Genomic DNA, 21,936 nt, shown 5'->3' with positions numbered 1-21,936 from the left:
GTGATTCACATCTACCCTTTCCACTCTATTCAGTATTTTATAGACTTCTATCATGTTACCCCCTGAGCCATCTCTTCTCCAAGCTGTAGATCTCTCACCGCTTTAGCCTTTCTTCATAGGAAAGTCGTCTCATCCCTTTTTTCATTTCTGTCACCCTTCTCTGTACCATTTCTAATTCCACTATATCTTTTTGAGATACAGTGACCAGAATTGCACACAGTATTTGAGGTGCGGCCTTGCCATTATAACATTTTCATCTTTATTTTCCATTCCTTTCCTGATAATTCCTATTATTCTATTTGCTTTCTTAGTCATCATTGCACATTGAGCTGACGGTTTCAAAGTATCATCAACGATGACACCTAGATCTTTTTCCTGGGCAGTGATCCCTAACTTGAAACTCTGCATCACATAGCTGTAGTTCAGGTTCCTCTTTCCCACGTGCATCACTTTGCGCTTGCTCACATTAATCCCCCCCCCCTCTTTTTACAAAACTGCACTAGCATTTTTAGTACCAATGCTCAAAGAATTTGTACGAGCGTTGGAACTCTTACCGCCGCAGCTGGCGCTAAAAGCTGCGCTACAGTTTTGTAAAATGGGGAGTAAATGTCATCTGCCATTTTGATACCTAGTCTCACAAGGTCCTCTTGCAATTTTTCATGATCCTTTTACGATTTAACTTTCAACATCTTTATGTTATCAGCAAATGTAATTATCTCTCTAGTTATTCCCATCTCTAGATCATCGATAAATATGTTAAAAAGCAGCAGTCCCAACATAGACACCTGGGGAACCCCACTATTTATCCTTCTCCATTGAGAATATTGACCATTTAAACCTACTCTGTTTTCTGTCTTTCAACCAGTTCTTAATCCATAATAGGACATTATCTCCTATCCCATGACTCTAATTTTCTCAGAAGTCTTTCATGAGCTACTTTGTCAAATACGTTTTGAAAATCCAAATACACAATATCAACTGGCTCACCTTTATCTACAGTGGTCCATGCCATGATAACATCATGACAAGACTACTACAATTTCCTGTACATTGGTCTAACCAAAAAGAGTTTCCATCAACTGCAACTAATTCAGAATTGTGCAGCACAATTGAGAAAAGGCGGCAAGAGGCATGACCACATCACACTCTTCATGCACAGACTACACAGGCTACCAGTATCTTAAAGGGCTAAATTTAAATCTCTATGTTTACGGGGGGAGGGGAGGCTTTTGTGGGTATGTGAAGTCACGGTTGATAGGGTCCCCTTAGAGTGGAAGGGGGGACAGTTATAACATTGTTTAAGGAAGGGTGTTCGGGTAGGGGGGTTGGTGTCATGGACTGGCCACTCTGAGGTCAGAGACCTGGAATGGGTGTTGGGGGAGTTGGGAGGGGGAAGGGGGGGAAAGTTATGGGATTTGGGCAGTGAGATGTTACTTAGGTTGTTCAAACTGACTGGTGAAGGAGCTGTCCGGCCGATGGTACAGTTGACCCAGATGGCTTATGTTTGTATCCTGGAATGGTGCTCTGGGGTCTCTAAGACTACATTTCAGCTTCTCATATATTTCTCTATGGATCATTTTTATATGGTTAGAGTGGTAACTTGGAATGTTGAGGGTGTTAACTCCCCTGTGAAGAGTAAACAATTTTAAGACACCTCCAGCGGCTTAAGGCAGAAGTTGCGATGATTCAGGTGCTAATCCAAGATGTGCACCCAATTAAGAGCTAGATGCACAAAACACAGTCGCTAAGACCATGCGGGTCACTGTGGGCCAATTTTTAGACCAATATCTAAACAGCGATCGATGTTCAAACGGCTGCCCATGCAAATGAATTTGTGGAGGGCAATCATAATCCCATCTGATCGCTCACTTAGAAACTGGCTTTCACACATGTGCAGAGTCAGTTTGGGGAAGCCCGAACTGCTTAGCAGTCGGGGAAGCCCCAAAACAGCCTCCTGCCACTCAGCTGTTGGGATTTTTTTTTTTTTTTTAATAGCGGGGGGGGGGGGGGGGGGGGGGAGGTCAGTTCACCGGTGAGGTGTTGGGGTCACAGCAGCAGGAGGGAGTGGGCATCCCTCCTGTCTCCATTTTTGTTATGGGGGTCATTGGGGAGGGGGGGTCATCAGGGAGGGGGGCCATCATCAGGGGGGCAGCTCAACTGTTTTTTATGGGCCAGATGCATGTGTTACACACACACACATCTGTGCTCATAGAAAAAAATTAAAATACAGGCATTATCATATGATACTGTGCTATTTGGTATGGCAATGAGAGCAAAAAGTCAGATTTCTAAAAATAATAACAAATTATTACTTATAATGACTGGGGTTGCCATTCAACAAATTACGTATAATTGGAAAAATTAGAGTAGATTAAATTATAATTTCTGGTGGAATTCCTTATGTTTATAAAATGAAAAGATTTATTGCAATACAGAGCGGTTTTTTCAGGAAATTTCAGGATGTGTGGGAGCCATTTACAAAGTATTGTACCAATTAGATAACATTTTATTTTTTTTTCCCCTTAAATTTACAAGTTTGATTGTGGAGGGGGAGGGAAGGGTACATTTATTGTTACATATTGTATAAGGTATTGATTACACGATAAGAAAAGGTGGAAAGGGTGGGAGATAAGAGCATATCATTTGTACCATTGATGATTATTAAGTGTTATATTTATTGTTAATTTGTTTGGATATATTGTTACACTTATTGTAAATTTGAAAATGAATAATGAATTAAAAAAATAAAATAAAATAAAATACAGGCAGACCTGTCAGCTAGAGACCTGTCAGTTTTATGGTCGGTATTTGCAGTCTGCTTATGGCACTGCAAAAGTTAGGCTATCGACTGGATGGCTTGTTTTAGTAGTAATGAGGTCATTTGCATGCCAGAGTGGGACTTTTGTATGACTGCATGGAAAACCATGAGGTGAGCTATTGTCAACATCAGGTCGGCAAATTCCGACAGCCGCTAAACCAGTCAAACTGGATTAGCGACCATCCGCACCCGATCGGAGCGTTTAATGCGTCTAGCCCTAAATTAGCAAGCAAGCCAATTAGTATTAATAACTGGGTGCTAATTGGCACTAATTTAAATGTGCACCCAAAGCCCATAGTGTGCAAACCAAAAGGGGGGTGTAGCCATGAGAGGTTAATGGGAGGCCAGGGCCATTCTTAAAATGTGTGCATAATGTTATATAATACTGAGGATGAATCTGTTTTATGGCAAGAGAATATGGGCATACTTAGATGTAACAAAGGTGACCCAAGAAAGAAGGAAACAATTTCTCTCCTTAAGACAAGAAGTAATATCCCTGGGAGGATCCTTCTTATTAGCATATCTTTGAAAGTGTATAATGAAGTATGCCCAAATTAAGTATGTATTTTTTCTTCCTGACCATTTAAAATCTTTTCTGGAGCTGAAAAAGATAGCCTGAAGTCGACGAAGTGAATTCTAAGGAAGCAAATCTGGATTAAGCCTTTTCTTAAATATTTTACCTCAATGATTAAGAAATTTCTTCTCATATATTCGGGCCTTAACTCCCCCTTGTTAATTGTGGTCAAAGGAAGTATATATAATTATTCTACTTTTCATTTTTTTGTTTAAAATGATAACTTGTAATTTAATTACTGCTGTTTTTCTTTACAAGAAGTTATATTTTCTTGTATTTGTTGTTGAAAATTATATAAAATATATATATATATATATATATATATATATATATTTATATAATACTGAGGATGTGTACCCAAATTGGGCATCAGGAATTACAATTGATTTCAGCAGGTGTAAGTCCTGGTGCTCAAAATTGTCACTCAATGCTATTCTATAATGGGTGCTCATCTTTGAGTGCCCATTATAGAATAGTATTGGGTGCTGAATTTTTTGGGCACCAATTTTTTTTTAGCACCATGTACTGAATCTAGCCCTTAATGCACTTTAGTAAAAGGACCCCTAAATTTTTGAAGGTACACTGGGGAATTTATGTTCCTATCCTTAGTTAATCTTTTGGCCACAATTTAAATTTTGTTATGATTTATTGGAGGGCTAAAAGGTAGGAGAAAGCTAAAGGAATGGAGGTAAAGAAAAGGGATTTAAAGGATATGAACCTTTAATTTTATGCCTAGCACATAATCATTTTCAAAGTACATGACTCTGCATCCTTCTGGCTGTTCTATGTTAATCAGTCTTTTTCAAATCCTGTTTTATTAAAATTCAAAGCACGCTTTTCCAACAGGAAAAAGAAGGCAATATATCACAAGTAACAGGTTGTCTTACTTTTCTTATTGCTGTAGAATTTGTCATCTGGACCGTCCTTTGCTTTTTTGATAATCAGCTTTCCCATCTCCACATCAACCTTGAGGTGCATTTTTTGAGGAATTCCTAGAGACTCTGATTTCACCTACAAGAAAAGAGAAAAGTCTATTTAATAACCTCTATCTTAAACCAACTCCCAAAATATTACATTACATTTGTGATTTCTATTCCGCCTGTGCCTTGCGGTTCTAAGCGGATTACAGTTAAAAGAGATCAGGGACATTACCGAGAGAATTACATAACAACGCTTCAAGTAAATTACATTATTGTGGTATAGAAATACAGTTATAAGATATCTGGATTTATCGAAAGAATAACTTAATAGGGTTCTAGTAGTTACAGGGTACTGTGGGGAAAACAATCTAGGTAACTTAAGAAGGATACCGAACATTGAAGGAATAGGTTAAATGGGTACCTATGGGAGATGCTTATTTAGGAATAGGTTAAATGGATATCTATGGGAGATGCTTATTTAGGAGTCTGGATATTTTTGGTATAAGAGGTTCGAGGGTTGACTAATGTGTTATTTACTGGGGAGAGTGCTTGTGCATTTGGGGAGGGGAATAGTGGGTAAGGACGTGTTTTCTGAAAAGAAATGTTTTGATTTGTTTTCGAAACACTTTGATGTCTGTTGTTTTGATCATCAGTTTGGTGATGGTGGGGTCAATTTTCGCTGCCTGTGTTGCTAGAAGGTTGTCGTAAAGTTTCTTACGTCGGGTACCATTATGAGGGGGGAAGGTGAAAAGGTTCTGAGTTCTTCTTGATCTGGGTAATCGGTAGCGGTGAAGGCGGTTGTTTAGGTAACTGGGGGCCATACCATGGGTTACTTTGAATAGTAAGCAATAGAGTTTGAATTGAGTTCTTGCTTTTATCGGAAGCCAGTGAGAGTCTACATAGGCGGGGGTGACGTGGTCAAATTTGCTGAGCGAGGTAAATGAGTCTGATAGCTGTGTTCTGAATGGTCTGTAGTTGTTTTATCATAGTGTTTGGGCAAGGTAGGTAGAGGCTGTTGTAATAATCTAATGAGCTGAGTATGAGGGATTGTACAATGATCTTGAAGTGTTCTTTGGAAAAGAATTTTCTTATTTTTTTTAGGTTTCGCATGGTGAAGAATGCTTTTTTTATGGTTTTGTGTATTTGTGTTTGCATTGTGCAGCCTCTGTTTAGGTGTGTTCCCAGAATTTTGACAGTATTCTGTATTGGATATTTAATTGTGTTTACATCTAGTTCTGTTAGGGATGGTTTTTGTTCCTTCTCTAGTAGCAGGAATTTGGTTTTCTCCGCGTTCAGTTTTAACTTGTGGTTCCTCATCCATTTTTCTACAGTTTCCAATGTTGTATTCAGGCGTTCTTTGGAGATGGGGTCTTGGATGTCGAAGGGGAAGAGGATGGTTATGTCATCCGCGTAGCTGAAGGATGTAATGTTTAGGGCGTCTAAGGCAGTGCCTAGGGATGCTTTGAAGAGGTTGAAAAGTATGGGCGATAGAGGGGATCCTTGTGGAACTCCGCAGGGGTTTGTCCAAGGGTCGGATAAAAGATCATTTGACTTGACTCTGTATGATCTTGTTTTGAGGAATCCTTGGAACCAGTTGAGAACATTACCTGATATTCCTATGGCATTTAGTATCTGAAGTAGTATGGAATGGTCAACTAAGTCGAATGCTGCTGAAAGATCTAGTTGGATGATTAGAAACTTATTTCCTTTGCTGAGGTGCTGACGGGCTATGTCTAGTAGGGAAACCAGAAGATTGGCTCTGAATCCGGATTGGCTCTGAATTCGGATTGAGTAGGGTGTAGAATGTGGTGGTCTTCTAGGTAATTGGCGAGATATTGTGCTACTAGGCCCTCTATGAGTTTGACGTATAGAGGTATAGAAGCGATTGGTCTATAATTTGTTGGGTTGTCTATTGGGCCTTTGGGGTCTTTTAGTATTGGGGTGATTAAGATTTCGCCAAGTTCCGGAGGGAACTGACCTTCCCTGAGGGTGGTTTGCAGCCATAGCGTGAGACAAGCTATGAATTTAGTGGACGCTGTGGCTAGTAGGTAAGGGGGACAGTTGTTCAAATCACAAGAAGATTTGCTGTATTTTTTGTACAGTCAGTCAAGGTCTGACCATTGTGTCATTGGGAAGTTGGTCCAGATCCTGTCTGCTGAAATGGCTTCATCTGTTGTGGGTTTTATTTGAATCTCTTCTATGATGTTTTGAGTGTTGTTGAATGTGGTTCTGATTGTAATTATTTTATGTTTGAAGTGGTCGGCTAGTAGAGAAGCTGTTGGAGTCTGTGTTCCTTGGGTGGCGAGGAAGGGTTTGGTGTTGGTGAGGTTTTTTACAATGCTGAAAAGTTTTTTGGTGTCCGTTTTTTCGGTGCCTATTAGTTTGGAGTAGTAGTCTTTTCGTTTTTCCTTCAGTTTGGTTTTGTATTGCTTGATTTGGGATCTCCATTCTGTTTTATTGTGGTCTTGTTTCTGTTTTTTCCATGTCCTTTCTAGTTGTCTGCATTGCCTTTTTAGGTGTAGGAGTTCGGCGTCAAACCATTTGTCTGATGGTCTGCATATTTTGTTTTTTGTTTTGCTAGTTTGTTCAAAGTGGATTCGCTTAAGGTACGCCAGGTGTTTATGAATTCTTTGGGGTTGTTTAAGTCAATTGCTGGGTCTACTGTGTCCCAGAATGTGGTAGGTTCGATTTTCCGTCTGGACTTGAAGCTTGTTATGCTTGGAGTAGGTTTGATGTTATTAAGCTCCCAGTTGATGGTGAAGGTGTACTTGTAGTGGTCAGACCATAAGGTAGGAAGCCATGAGCCGTTGGTAATGTGGATATTTTGTGTGTTGAGGTTGGGGGATGTGTATGCGGCAATATCAAGTTGATGGCCCTTTTCATGCGTGGGTTCAGGACTGAGTATCTGGTAAGAGAGGGTGTTGAGGAATGAGAGAATATCCGCTACTTGTTTGGAGGTATGAACTCTTCGAGATCTTGTTTGGAGGTGTTCCATTTCTCTGGTGTGACATAGCAGAGAAGGCAGTTCAGAGTTCCTGTGAGAGAGTTGTCCGAGAGTTGGCAGGCTAGGAGGTCTAGGTGAGGGGAGGAGTGCTTGGTTAGGACTTTAATGTTGAGGTTGTTTTTTACAATATCCCAACTGATACATGATCAGGAACTGTAAGGTAATTTCAAGTTTCAAGTTTATTAAAAAAAAATTTGACCGCTTAATCAGGTTTCTAAGCGGTGTACAATATGAAATTTACATAAAAACAGTTTAAAAATCAGGGATACTAGACAAAACCAAAGTGGCTTAATAAAACACATGATAAGACTTATGGACTTACTTCAAACATTAGGAAAGAAAGGGAAGAACTACAATCGTGAAAGAAAAAGCAAAACAAAAAAGGAAAATACAATAGGTTAGGGTAAAAGGTGATAAAATTTGTTTGTTTTTGTCTTTAAGAGGACAGTTATTGTCCAAAAGCATCCTGGAACAAAAATGTTTTTAATTTTGATTTGAATTTCAGATTCACTGTGCAAATGATTGGGCAGTGAATTCCAGAGAGTGGGGGCAGTGAAAGCAAAGTTGTTGGAACGCAACGTGTTGATTAATTTTAAAGAGGGTATGACAAGAAGATTTTGTGACATTGAACGAAGCGATTTTAAAGAATTATAAGGAATTAAAAGTCTGTTAATAAACTCCGGTTGATTATTTAGTCTTGTTGTGAAGGTTAAAAGTAAAATTTTATAACTAATTCTATGTTTCAACGGGTAACCAATGTGCACTGAATAGGAGAGGTGAGACATGGTCGTATTTCGTAGCGCCACAAATGATCTTAACAGCTGTGTTTTGCACAATCTGAAGCTGTCTAATTTCCTTTTTTGTAATGCCTTTATAAAAGGCATTACAGTAGTCTATGCAAGAGATTACTGGAGAGTAGATCAATGTATTCAAAGAAGCTGGTTCTAGTAACTTTGCAAGAGAACGTATCATTCGAAGACGATAGAAACATTTCTGGACAACCATGCTAATGTGATTGTGCTAAGAAAATTTACTGTCGAAAGTAACTCCTAACAGTTTTAGAGTAGGGACAACTTTGATTGGGAGCGATTTGAACTTCAGGGGAGCCTCAAGAGTTATTCCTTCTTTGAAAGGGAAAATCCTAAGTTTCAATTTATTAATGTTAAGAGACAGTTTGTTTGAGTCTAACCATGTTTTAATTTTTTCTAATTTATGATTTATGGATGCATCTTCCACTATATTGTTAAGATCAATGGGATTAATTGGACATTGTCGGCATATGCAAATGTAGTAAAGCTAATAGATTGGCCCATCATCAGAAGGGGCGACATAAAGATGTTAAAAAACAATGGTGACAAGATAGAACCTTGCGGGATTCCGTGTTTGGTGATAAAAGGTTCGGACGATGCGCCATTGAAAACAACCTTGTATGATCTGTCTGAGAAATAAGAAACAAACCAGTCCATAACTTGGTCAAATAAACTGATTTCATGAAGTCGTGTTAGTAACAGGTTATGGTCAATGCTATTGAAAGCAGAGGAGAGGTCTAAGGAAATAAGCAGTACTGATTAGTGATGATCAAGATGGTAAAGTATTTTTGTAATAAGTCCTAAAAGGGACAGTTCTGTAGAGTGGTAATGACGAAAAACGGTTTGATTAGGATGAAGTACTTTGTTTTCTCAACAAATTCTGAGATTTGATGAAAAACTATTTTTTCAGTAAGTTTTGCCATAAATGGGATATTTGCTATAGGTCGGTAATTTGACATGTCCTGAGTGCTACTTTTTTGATTCTTAATGATTGGATAAATAATCGATTGTTTCCAGATCTTGGGCAAAGATCCTGATGATAAACTGGAATTAACCATGAAACTGACCCAGTTTTATTTTGGAAGGCTACTAAAGTGTTATAGCAGGGACAAATTATTAGTTACTATAGTAATAAGAGGAAATCCAGGAATAGGGAGATTCTTCATTTGGAAAAAAGGGTTTGCTATGAATGACATCTTTTTAGGGCTCACTCAGCTCCTCAGAATAAGCTGCAATTGCTGAATATATAGGTGGCACTTAATCAGCTCTTACAAAGAGCAACAAAGTCTATACAATATTATAGGTATCAACTTTATAAGCATGGAAATAAAAATGGTAGATTACTAGCTGAAATGGTGCACGAGTGGAAAGGCCCTCAAAAAAATGTAAAAAATGAAAACAAGTTCTAGGCATGAAATCCATTCAGATTCAAAGGTCTGTCACCTTTTAAAATCCTTTTACAAGCGGTTATATTCTAGGCTTCTGGAGGATGGCTTAGATGGGGATAGTTATCTTTCTAGTGTAAAGCTCCCTCAGATATCATATGCAGATGGCCAGCTTTTGGGATGTCCTGTAACATCAGAGGAGATTGAGAATGTGATTCAACAAAATAGGCTAGGTATAACGCCTGGCCTTAATGGCTTTCAGGTGGAATTTTATAAAATTCTACAGAGGGGCATATTTCAGACACTGCCTAACTTGTTTAATCATATTGTTGAACATTGTGTTATGCCGGATAGTTTGACATCGGCCCAGATAATTGTTCTATTGAAACCAGGGAAGGATCCTTTATTTCCAGAGTCTTAGAGACCTATTTTGTTGTTATACATGGAAACGAAACTTTTGGCAAAACTCTTAGCTAATTGTTTTAGCAAGGGTGCTTCCTTCCATATAACTAGATGCTCAAGTAGGATTTGTTAGAGGCCATTATGTTATCAAGAATGTTAGGAAAATCTTAGCTTCCTTGGAGCAAGTATGTCAGTTGGCAGGGTAATTCCTCACTAGTCATTAGTTTTGATGTGGAAAAAGCCTTTGATCACATTCGATGGGATTTTTTGTTTCAGGCCTTAGCATTATAATATTACTGGTTGGTTTTATTTGGCTATAGACCTTATATGCAGAACCTAGGGCCAGAATATAAGTAAATGGTCATCTTTCCGAGTCTTTCCCATTTCTTAGGTGTACCAGACAAGATTGCCTGTCATCTCCCTTACTTGTTTTAACATTGGATCCATTCTTGAGAGAGGTCCAGGATAATCCAGGTATTAGGGAGGTATTCATAGGCCACCAGGAATTTAAGTTGGTAGCCTTTGCTGACAATTTGCTGGTCCACTTGACTAATCCCCGGGACTCATGGACTACTTTATTGGAAAGCTTCACAGAGTACAAAGATTTTTCAGGATTCACTTTAAATTTATAGAAATCTGAGGCTTTGGATATTGGAGAATGGGTAAAGAAGCAATTGGGCAATGCATTTCCTTTATGATGTGCGGGAGACTATTTTAGATATCTAAGAATCTTATTGCCTAGGGATCCAACGATGCTTGATCCTTTAAATATAAGCTGTTTATTGAGAATCACTAGACATCAGTTGGAACTGTGGAAGCATTTGCCTATGTCTCTTAGTAGTAAAATTAGTTTGTATCAGATGATCGCCTTTACTAAATGGTTTTATGACTTACAAGCATTACCTATAAGTTTCTTGCAGAAGGATTTGTGAAAATTAAAGGTTTTGGTAGGGAGTTTTTGTTGGAAAGGAAAGAAATCTAAATGGAGATTATAATTTCATATGGAAGTTGTAAAGTGGGAGGTTTGGGTCTGCCTGATTTCCATAGGTACAATCAGGCTTGTTTGGCTCACCATCTGAAAGACTGGCTATTACAATTTTGAGATTATACACCTACAGATTTAAAGCAAGAACATATGGCCCCATGGTACTTTAATTATTTGCTTTATGTGCCACATAAAGATTTGCCTAGAGATTTGAAGAGAAGTCTACTGTTGAGGCACCTTGGCAGCCAAAATCCATGCAAGACTTACACCTTTAATGGTAAAATCCTACAAAGGACTGTAGCAGAACGCGACTTAGGGGTGATCATCAGTGAGGACATGAAGACTGCCAAGCAAGTGGAGAAAGCTTCATCTAAGGCTAGACAAATCATAGGTTGTTTACGTAGGGGTTTCGTCGCCGGAAGCCCGAAGTCATTATGCCATTGTATAGATCCATGGTGAGACCCCATCTGGAGTACTGTATACAATTTTGGAGGCCGCATTACTGCAAAGATGTGCTGAGACTTGAGTTGGTCCAGCGAATGGCCACCCGGATGGTCTCGGGACTCAAGGATCTCCCGTATGAGGAAAGGCTGAAAAATTGCAGCTATACTCACTCAAGGAACGCAGAGAGAGGGGAGACATGATCGAGATGTTCAAATATCTCACGGGCCGTATCGAGGTGGAAGAGGACATCTTCTTTTTCAAAGGCCCCACGGCAACAAGAGGGCATCCGTGGAAAATCAGGGGCGGGAAACTACACGGTGATACCAGGAAATACTTCTTCACCGAGAGGGTGGTTGATCGCTGGAATGATCTTCCACTGCAGGTGGTCGAGGCCAGCAGCGTGCCTGATTTTAAGTCAAAATGGGATCGTCATGTGGGATCTCTTCACAGAGAAAGGTAGGGGAGGGTTATTGGGGTGGGCAGACTTGGTGGGCCGTGGCCCTTATCTGCCGTCTATTTCTATGTTTCTATGTTTCTAACTCTGGAAGGATTTGACAGGATATCGGGAGAGTGGGTTTGATATCCCACTTTCAGGTGGATAACTTAATATTTGAACACTGGGAACAAGCAGGGTACACAAGGGTAGAACATTTTCTTTCTGATACAGGCACATCTGATGGGCAATCTTTTCAGGACCTTCCTCAATCTCTGTGTTCTTTTTGCATATTGTCAGCTGTCAAATTATATACAATCACTTGGGATTGATAATTTATGTTGTTCAGTTGGACTTAAACTTAGGGAATTGTTTTCCATGGACCTAGATTTTAAGGAGACCATTTCTAGACTACACAAATCTTTTCAGACCCTGGGTATAGTTAAAAATTATGGCAAACTACAACAGGTCTGGGTGATAGCACTCAGCCGTTAAGGCTGTTATATTTCCCAAGAATAAAAAAAAAATTCCCCAGATGGCACATAACACTGATAACTATGAATGTCAATATAGAATATTTCATAGGGTTTATTTCTCATAACAATAGGCTTTCAATGTCCATTTAGTAGATTCTTCGTCTTGCCTCAAATGTGGCATTGGTGTCAGTACCTTGTTTCATGCTATTTTGGGATTGTCCTACCATACAAATTTTGGGGAGGAAGACCATTGACTATATGTACACTCTTCTCCAGTCTTGAGTGCAGAGCTCTTTCAAGATTTTTTTGATTTTGGCATTTGCCAGAGACTTAGGTTTAGGAATAAGGGGCAAATTTTATCTTCACTGAAATCAGTTTTACTTGTAAAAAAAATGTACCCTCCAATATTGGATGGATACTGCTACTTCCCTCATTATTGGCTTGGATTTCAAAGTAGAGAGTGATGCGGGGATAAAGATTCATTCCCATCCCCTCACCATGCCCGTATTTTTTATCCCATCCCCTCAGTAAAGCACATTTTTCATCCCTGTCCCTGCATTTTTAATTTTCTTCCCCACATCTCCCTGCTCAAAGCAGAAAGATGATTTTATGCAATTTTATGGGCCTAAGGCAAAGATGTCAAACTCAAGGCCCACCTAGCCGCTTTATGCGGCCCACGGTGCGATGCCCCAGGTATTATCTTCTGGCCGGTTCCCTCCTCTTCACTGCCGCAGTGTGCACAAAGCTGACAGCGGTGGTGGCTCCTCGCGCATCCTGCACCTCATCCGGAAGCATTCCCTCCGACATTGTGACGTCATAGAGAAAGCTTCCAGTTCAGGCGCAGGATGCGTGCGGAGCCACTGCTCGCGGCTTTGTGCACACTGCAGCAGTGAGGAGGAGAGAGCCGGCCAGAAGATAACAACGGGGTATTGCACCACGGGCTGCATAAAATGGCCAGGCGGGAGTCGGCCAGAAAATAGGATACCCATCGGAAGGAGACACCTAGTTGAGGCATAGCATGGAGGGAGGGAGACAACAAAGGTAGGGGGAATGATTTTATTTTGAATTTAGTGATTGAATTGTGTCAAGTTTGAGAATTTACATCTGCTGTCTGTATTTTGCACTGTTCAGGAAGAAATGCTTTTGGTTCTTTTTCTCTGGAGTTGTACTGCATGCAGAGTCTTGCATCTTAGGGTTTGGTTTGTATATATTAGTACCTTTAGTTTTTGGTCCCGTATTTGCATAGGGGTTATCTGTGTTCTGGTAGGAATGAATGTTGAGAAACATACAGTGTGCTTTGTATAGTTTAATTTTATGGTTAACCATTATGTGCTGCTAATAAGATTATACTGCGTGTGTGTTCAGAAGCTTGACCAGGAACTATCATTAACTAAGCAAGTACAACAGTCCCTTCTTAAAGATCAAGTGAATCTTAGGAAGAAGTTAGAAACATTGGAGAATAATGCAAGGAATAATAATTTGAGATTAATTAACTTCCCAAGATTAATGATGGTAACTCCTAGGGAGATGCTTAGGAGATACCTGTGGAAATTCTACAAATTCCAGAGGAAACATTGCCATCTTTTTCCCCACGTATATTATTTGCCTAATAAAGGAGGGAATCAACTACAGATTAAAGTAACTGATCAAGCACCATTAAATGTATCAAAAATTTTGGAAACATCAGACAGAGATATTGCTATACCATTTATGATGATATTAACAGTAGTACTCTCGATTGATAAAATGTGGTTATTGAGGCTTTTCTTCAAAAATAAACAGAAAGAATTTCTTGGGTGTAAAATTCAAATGTTTCCTGATCTTTCAAGGGAAACTCAAAAGCGTCGTAGAGAATTTCTTCTCCTGAGACCAGGAGTCACTTCACTGGGGACAACATTTTATTTGAGACATCCTTGCAAGTATATTATTTGTCACCGTTCAGTTAAATACGTTTTCTTTGAACCCCAACAATTAAGTGCTTTTTTGGCAATGTCCCGGCTAGATGAAGGAAAATCAAGTGCTCAATAGTTATAGAGATGCGCCTACCTCAACATTATCTGTAGTTATCTTGCTATATTATAGTATATTTTCCTTTATTTTTCAACTATGTGTAACTTGGAACCCTAGGTTGAGGACTTGAGCGACTTAGTCACAAATTTTTTTTATTAGTTTTTAAATTTTCTTTGTAAATGGTATTAAGGTATGATTTACATTGTACAAAGTAGTATTCTGACTAATTCACTTTCTGTACAAGTGTTTGTTTACTTGGTTTGTAAATATTGAAAACTTATAAATAAATAAATTTAAAAAAGATTATATTGTGTGTGTATATGAAAAATGAATGGAAAAAATGGTGTTACAATTAGTACTATTATGGGGACGGGTCTGGGGTGGAGATTGGGTGAGGTCTGGCCCACGACTTAACTTGTGTTTTGGATTTCGGCCCCTTAATGTGATTGAGTTTGACACCCCTGGCTTAAGGTATTGTAAATAAACATTTTAAGACTTTAGTGAGGAGTTTTAACTTCTATTTTGATTTAAAGAACATCAATAAAAGTACAACTCGTGAGGAATGCTGGCCTGGGTTCTGCATTGCGCACAGAAAAACAAACACCAGGACCAAGTTGACATGAGCAAAAACTTTCTATTAGAAAGAATTTCATGAGCCATACTCTGCATGCTTTCCCTACTAGCTACTCTGAGCAAAATTCAGATACTGGATGTTTAGCGCAGCTTAAAAAGAACACTGCTTCCCCTTGTATAAGCACCATTCTTAAAAAAAAAAAAAAAGAACTGTATTTACTCCAGGGAATTGTGTACCCCCATAAAATCAAAATAATGTATAGAATAACAACATATTCAACAGAATGACAATTGCAGTATTCTGGAAATATATGGAGGTACTTTAATACTTAACTTGCCAGCCTAGTATCTTCCTGTTGGCCATGTAAACAATGATATTCAGCAACACTAACAAAATTTCTGAGGTTACTAGCAACCATAAACCCATCAGTGTTTTTGGTAGGTTGCCAAATGGCCACCAAGCTTCAGCTCTGCTAGCCTTTAGGAAGAGAGTGAGTTAACTGGAAATGCAGTCGGAGGGAGGCAGGTCCGGCAGCTGCGAGGAGGAAGAGAAAGGGCTCGTGATGATTTTTCTTTGTTTTGCCTCCACCGTTGCTGCTGTTAGTCTAAAGAAGCAGCAATGGTTGCCTCAGCAGTGGGGGCATCGGTGTCAGGTGAGAGGATAAACAGCAGCAGTAGCAGTAGCAGATGCTTCCCTATTACTGTGGGAATGTCGTGAGAAAGGTTACTATTCCTGCAGCATTCCTGGGGGATTTCTGGAGTTCTTCCCATTACCACGGCAATGGTTCCCATGTCACTCTCTACGTCAAAGTCTTCCTCTATAGGTTTTCATTGAACATTGTTGATGGCCAAAGTTTATGCCAAGCCCAATATTGGTCGCCGTACCTTAAAAAGGATATGGCGATACTCAAAAGGGTTCAGAGGAGAGCGACATGTTTGATAAAAGGAATGGAAAACCTTTCATACACTGAGAGACTGGAGAAACTGGGGCTCTTTTCCCTGGAGAAGAGAAGACATAGAGGGGACATGATTGAGACCTATAAGATCATGAAGGGCATAGAGAAAGTGGAGAGGAACAGATTCTTCAAACTTTCGAAAACTACAAGAACGAGAGGGCATTCGGAAAAGTTGAAAGGGGACAGATTCAAAACCAATGCTAGGAAGTTTTTCTTCACCCAACGGGTGGTGAACACCTAAAATGCGCTTCCAGAGGGCATGATAGGACAGAGTACGGTATTAGGGTTCAAGAAGGGATTGGACAATTTTCTGAAGGAAAAGGGGATAGAAGGTATAGATAGAGGACTACTACACAGGTCCTGGACCTGTCGGGCCGCCGCATGAGCGGACTGCTGGGCACAATGGACCTCCGGTTAGACCCAGCAGAGGCACTTCTTATGTTCTTATGTTCATTTTTTTAATGCTGATTTTGTTACATCTTTCCAGGCATTGGCAAGAGCATAAATGGCATCCTTAGACTGAACTCCTTGAGAAAGTCTTGAATTCTTAGGCCTCTGTTAATTGCATTGAGCATGCTATTTAGAAAACAGTCTTTATACTTGGTCTTCATGGATTGTAAAATTTCTTGGTCACAAGGCTGTATTAAGGATGTCACATTGGGTGGATGTTAACTGGCAGATGCACTATTTTTCACATGAAGTTCTTGAGGTGGATGTGCAGAACAGTTGTCTAGAACCAGTTAAACTTCATAGTTCTCTTCCAGTTCAGCTTCTCTACAATGAGCTCTTGCTGCTGGCACAAAGTGGTTATAGACCCAATCACTAAGGCCCAGATTCTCGAACTGGCGCCAATTTGGGCAGCCACCGTATAAATGGCTGCCGGTTGCGTGTCAAACATGCATCAGTACTGGTTTTGGAATTGTGCCAATGCAAAAGGCACCGGAAATATAGGCCAGTGTTTTCCAGGCCTACATTTCCAGCACCTATCGTTGCATGAATTGCACTTATGTAGGCATTTTAGGCTACCTGACGCCACTTCCAACATTGGCTATACCTACTTTGGCATTCAGCAGCCTAAAGCACCTATGTAGGTGTGATTCTGATGCCAATTTTCTAGGTGCCAGAATGAGTCTCAAATCTGGGTTAAAAACGCCATTTGGACAGTGTTTTTAATGGCGGTATGGGCACCTACCAGTGCCTAGAAGATCAGTGCCGGTTCAAGAATCTAGGCCTAAATGTTTCTCTGGTTTCCCATGCTTTCTTGTTAGCATAATAGTCCACAGGTAGATGACGTACACCTTTTAAATATTGGGGATGTTGGCTTTTTCCAATCACTGCCATCTTTGTGTGTGCCTGTGTGTGCCTGCAGCATGCAAGAACAGTTACCCTGTCCTTAAAACCAGATGGTGCTCATTCATCAGCTGTTCTCAGTGGTTTTCTAGGAACAAAGCACCAGTAGCAAACTGTAAATTCATTCAGGACTAAGGCTTCCGTCAGATATCCTCTTAGCAAATTCATCAATGTATCTTTCAGCTGCTTCATAATCAGCAGGAGCATTTTCACCATGGCGCTTCTTAATTTCTGCAGCCAGTCTTCTGAATATCACATTCACCATCAATGTTCAGTTCTTGATGGTATTTTATGGCTTGCTTCATTGCCATCAAATCAGTCCATGGCATGCGATCATACTTTCTTTGCTGAACCCACTCAATCACCACATGATCTAAATCTTTATTTTTGCCCTATGCAATGTTTTTTCTTTTTTTCACTCATTTCTGGTCATCACTCTCACTATAAAACTTAAACAACTTATCTTTCTGTTTCTTTAAGTCATATGTGGTTGTTGTTCCCACACCATATTTTTCAGTCAGCTGTTATACAGACACACCATGATCAAGTTTCTTCAGTACCTCAACTTTCTGAGCTATTGACAGAGATAAACACTTTGGGACTCATAATCGAAAGAGAAAAACATCCAAAAACAGCCATTTTCCAGCCTTCCAACCTGAAATGCTCAGAGATCAGGAGAAATACATGCAATTAACTACTTTCAGTTTGTGTCAAATTTCAGTTTTTGGATAAAGGATCTTATACCTGTAGCAAGATTATTTTACCATTTTATGCTTTAAATTGGACTTTGAGTAGCAAAAATGCTTGTTTACCTCAAAGGTGATAGGTGGGATGAGAGAGCGCCGATGAGTTACATCAGGGCCATCAATTAAAGCTACTTTTACCTGTAAGAAGAAAGGAACACTTTTACTGTAATAAATAATATCAAAGTGAAAAAATATTAATAGATATGCCTGCGATTAAAATATTTATTTAAAATGCACTTGAGAGTAAGGGGTTCATAATTTAAAAAAAGTCTAAAAAGTGTCCTAAATGGCTACTTGGACGATCAAAAAGCCTGATCGTCCAAGTACCCATAACCAAAGCTGATTTTTAGACGTATCTAAAAACAGCTTAGGCCTTTCCCCTTACACTAAACGCACAGAGAGAAAAGAGGTGTGTTTAGAGGAGGGGAAAGGGTGGGCAGTGGGCAGGAGGTGGGCCGACCTACACCTAGGCGTACAACAGGTATAACCAAAACATTTCACAGGTTGCCTAGTCGGCACTTGGCCTTTTTGACTTAGACGAAGTCAAACCAGGTCTAAGTGCCGAAAAAGGGGCCGCTGAGCTGATGGCCGCTGGCGCCATCAGTTCAGCGGCCGGCAACTACCCACCGCAAGCATCGCGGCAGGAGAGATGCCTCATCTCCCCTACCGCGATGCCATCACTCCTCTACCAGAACTGCTGTGACCTGCGGCAGGAGAGATGCCTATTCTGATTGGCTCAGGCGCCTTAGGCCCCACCTGTGGGCGGGGCTTTGGGATGGCTGGGCCAATCCGGGCCCATTCTGGAGTTGGCTGCCTGCCGGATGGGCGGGTTTGGCACCCGTCCGTCTGGCCAACTTTAAGAGGTATGGAGAAGGGGGGTGGGGGTGGGGGGGTCGTGGGGTCAGCCAGGGGGTTGCGGGTCGGCGGGGGGGTGATCGGGGGTTCTGTGGGGGCAGTCATTGGGGGTAGGTGGGTTGCATCTAGGGCAGGAGGGCCTGGGATCCCTCCTGCCCATAATGTAGTGGGGGTGGGGGGCTCTCTCCTGGCCCGTTAAATCGGAGGGGGGGTCGCCGGGGCCAGGAGAGCTTGGGCTCTCTCCTGACCCGTTAAATCGTAGGGGGGGTGTCGCCGGGGCCAGGAGGGCTTGGGCTCCCTCCTGGCCAGTTCGAGTCGGGGGGGGGCAAGATCGCCGGGGCATGAGGGCTTGGGCTCCCTCTTGCCCCGATATCATCGGGGAGTTGGGGAGTCGGCTGGGCAAGAGGGCTTGAGCTCCCTCTTGCCCCGATGTTGTCGGGGGGGGGGGGGGTCGCGTTTTGACATGGCAGGAGGGCTTGGGCACCCTCCTGCCTGGATCGTTGTGGGGGTGGTTCTGTAACCGGTGTTGTTTTTGACAGACACCGGTTATAGAATCCAGCTTTTAGGCGAAGGACTGGCTCCTCCTTCGCCTAAAAGCCCTTCTGTTGGACGTTTGGGGCTTAGGCGTTTTTTGGTTCATTATGGCCAAAAAGTGTAGACGTCCTGGGGGTGTACTTTTAGATGTAGTGGTGATCTGGGCGTTTAGTAGAGGCAGGCCATAATCAAAACTAGGACGTTTGCTTTGGTTATGGACACTTTCCCTGCTTCCGCTTTGAACGTTTAAGGACTTAGGCCAAAAGGGGACTTAGACGTTTTTTTTTGATTATGCCCCTCCACTTCTCTACGGAGCAGCCTAGATTTAAATGGTATGTACACAGGTAAACACTGGAATTCTAGTCATACTGGATTAGATTCAGCACATACTGTATATGGTTCAAATTTCAAAGCTGAAAAAAATCTGTGCTAAACGGTTTTCAATAACTTTTGTTCCAGGATTGGTTTCTTTATAAAATAGTGCACAGAGCCAGGATCCACATCAAACTTTGATCACATGGAGTTACACCAACTGAAACCAGGTGTAAATATTGGCAGGCAAGTTGGGTACAGATCTGCACTATTCTATAACACTGCATACATTTTAAGGGAATGGCCTTGACATGCCTATGCCCTTCCCATGGTCATTCCCTCTTTGCATATCCATGAGAAAACACTTAGGCGGTATTATATAAATGGGCGGGTGTTTTTTCGTGTAGATCTGCCATTTCTGTCCTGTTTCAGCACCTTGCATCCATTGGAATACTTTTCTATGCTAATAATTTGGCATGGAAGATGCACCCAATGTTCAGCACCACATAAAGTATTTCTTTGATAATATGTATTCGATGGTGTATACTTTGCAAATGGTCAGAGCAAAGGCGGGGTACACATTTATGTGTGTACATTATAAAATACTATAATGTATGTACATTCTTTACCAATCCAGATGTCAGCATTTACACTAGCTTGTATGTGCTCATGCCTATAACAATCTACCTTTAGGCTTATAATATTTAATCCAGAGTATCCTCAATACCAATACCCCATAAAGTACTCTGAATTCTTATTCACTTATAACCCACTTACGGACTTCAGTGATGTCACTCTGGCCTCAAAATTCTTATAGCCCTATGCTTTATACACCTCATTCATCATTAGTCCATTATAAATGTTTTGCATTTTATATACAGTATATATATATATATATATATATATATATATATATACACAAGTATATATATTTATATACTGTATAATTTATTATGTAGCCTTAATGTACTTTACTTTAATTCACTTACCGTATCTTTCTTAAGCTTATAGCTGCCGATAACCAGGTGAATTTTATAGGCATCCTTTGCCTTTGCTGGCTTTCTCAAGGATGGCTCCCCTACTGGCATATCTGTTATTCCTTCCAACCAATAGTTGAAGTGGAAGGAACAACAGATGCAGCAATAGGAGAGCTGTCCTTGAGAAAGCCGGCAATGGCGAACGCCGCATATAAAATGCCCCTGGCTATTGGCAGCTATAAGCTTAAGAAAGATAAGTGAATTAAAATAAAGTCCACTAATCTGTTAATCCAAAGAAATAAATGGGGAGATTCTGTAGAATGATTACATGGATGAAGATGAATCATCATGGTGTATATCAGTGTCCCACAAACTATTTAACACTGCAGCATATTAAACAGTGCCATGGCTGGAGGGCATCTGGAAGTGCATGGATATCAACATGATGACATCACGCACATGCGTGACATCATCACATTGACATTCGCACATGCCCATAGGCCCTCCAGCTGCAGTCCTGAGCCTGTTTCTAGACTGGTAGGGGTTACTGATGGAGGAGAGACACCGGCGAGTAGGAGGGGTGCCGGCACAGGCTGACAGCCTGCATAATGTGCCTCTCGCCACAAGAGGCACATCCTGTAAGCAGTCAGCTGGTGCCGGCACCTCTCCTCCTCACTAGCATCTCGTGGCACACCTGGAATCTGCCCTGGCACGCTAGTGAGCCGCATCACACAGTTTGCTATACCCTGGTGCATAGGCGTTGGAACAGGGGAGGCCACAGGGCCATGGCCTCCCCCAAAATTGTTGCTTGCCCACCCTCCCGACTGCCAGGGTTTAACTGGGCAGCTACCGCCATGCATCGTCAAGGAGCAGGCCTGCCCCCGGAAGTAGAATGAAGACTTTTGGGGGCAGACCTTCTTGATGCTGTGTGGCGGCTGCCCAATTATTTAAAACGGCTGCTGCACAATTTTGCTGGGGCCAGGGTGGAGTGCCTTGGCCTCCTCCAAAAAGACAGCATTTCACTGGTGTACGAGTATATGATGAGTGTTTACATGAAGGTTTCATCATACCTTGTCTTCAATTGAAGAGAGGAGGGAAATCAATTGACTTAACTTTGTCACAGTGTTCGTCAGGTTATTTTCAGTGGGTAACTAGAAAGATCAAAACACATAGCATTCAAACACTTAAAATTTTATTTACATCTCAAAATTACTCAGCAGCATTATTAATTGTATAGAGGTAAAATTTTGAGTAGCTGGGAACAAATGACAGTTGAACAAGGCTAATGACTAAGAATCTAAACTCAGCAAACAAAACCATTTGTTTCTCTTTATGATTTAAATTACATGTTACCCAACACCCCTCCTCCCCCT

The 21,936-nt window shown here is 40.9% G+C and overlaps 1 protein-coding gene across 1 annotated transcript in view; it reads right to left on the bottom strand.

Moving 5' to 3' along the window:
• Positions 1-21,936, bottom strand: part of INPP5D (inositol polyphosphate-5-phosphatase D) — a 377,227-nt gene that overhangs the window by 182,791 nt on the left and 172,500 nt on the right. Inside the window, exons 7-9 of the mRNA XM_033958845.1 lie at positions 21,634-21,714; positions 17,952-18,023; positions 4,280-4,403 (exon numbers count right to left, since the gene is read on the bottom strand). Coding sequence (XP_033814736.1) covers positions 4,280-4,403; positions 17,952-18,023; positions 21,634-21,714 — 277 coding nt within the window. The remainder of the gene's footprint in view (positions 1-4,279; positions 4,404-17,951; positions 18,024-21,633; positions 21,715-21,936) is intronic.

Source organism: Geotrypetes seraphini, chromosome 9 (genome assembly GCF_902459505.1).
Source record: "Geotrypetes seraphini chromosome 9, aGeoSer1.1, whole genome shotgun sequence".
In the NCBI taxonomy this organism is placed as follows: Eukaryota; Metazoa; Chordata; class Amphibia; order Gymnophiona; family Dermophiidae; genus Geotrypetes; species Geotrypetes seraphini.
This window is presented reverse-complemented; position numbering and strand designations above follow the sequence as displayed.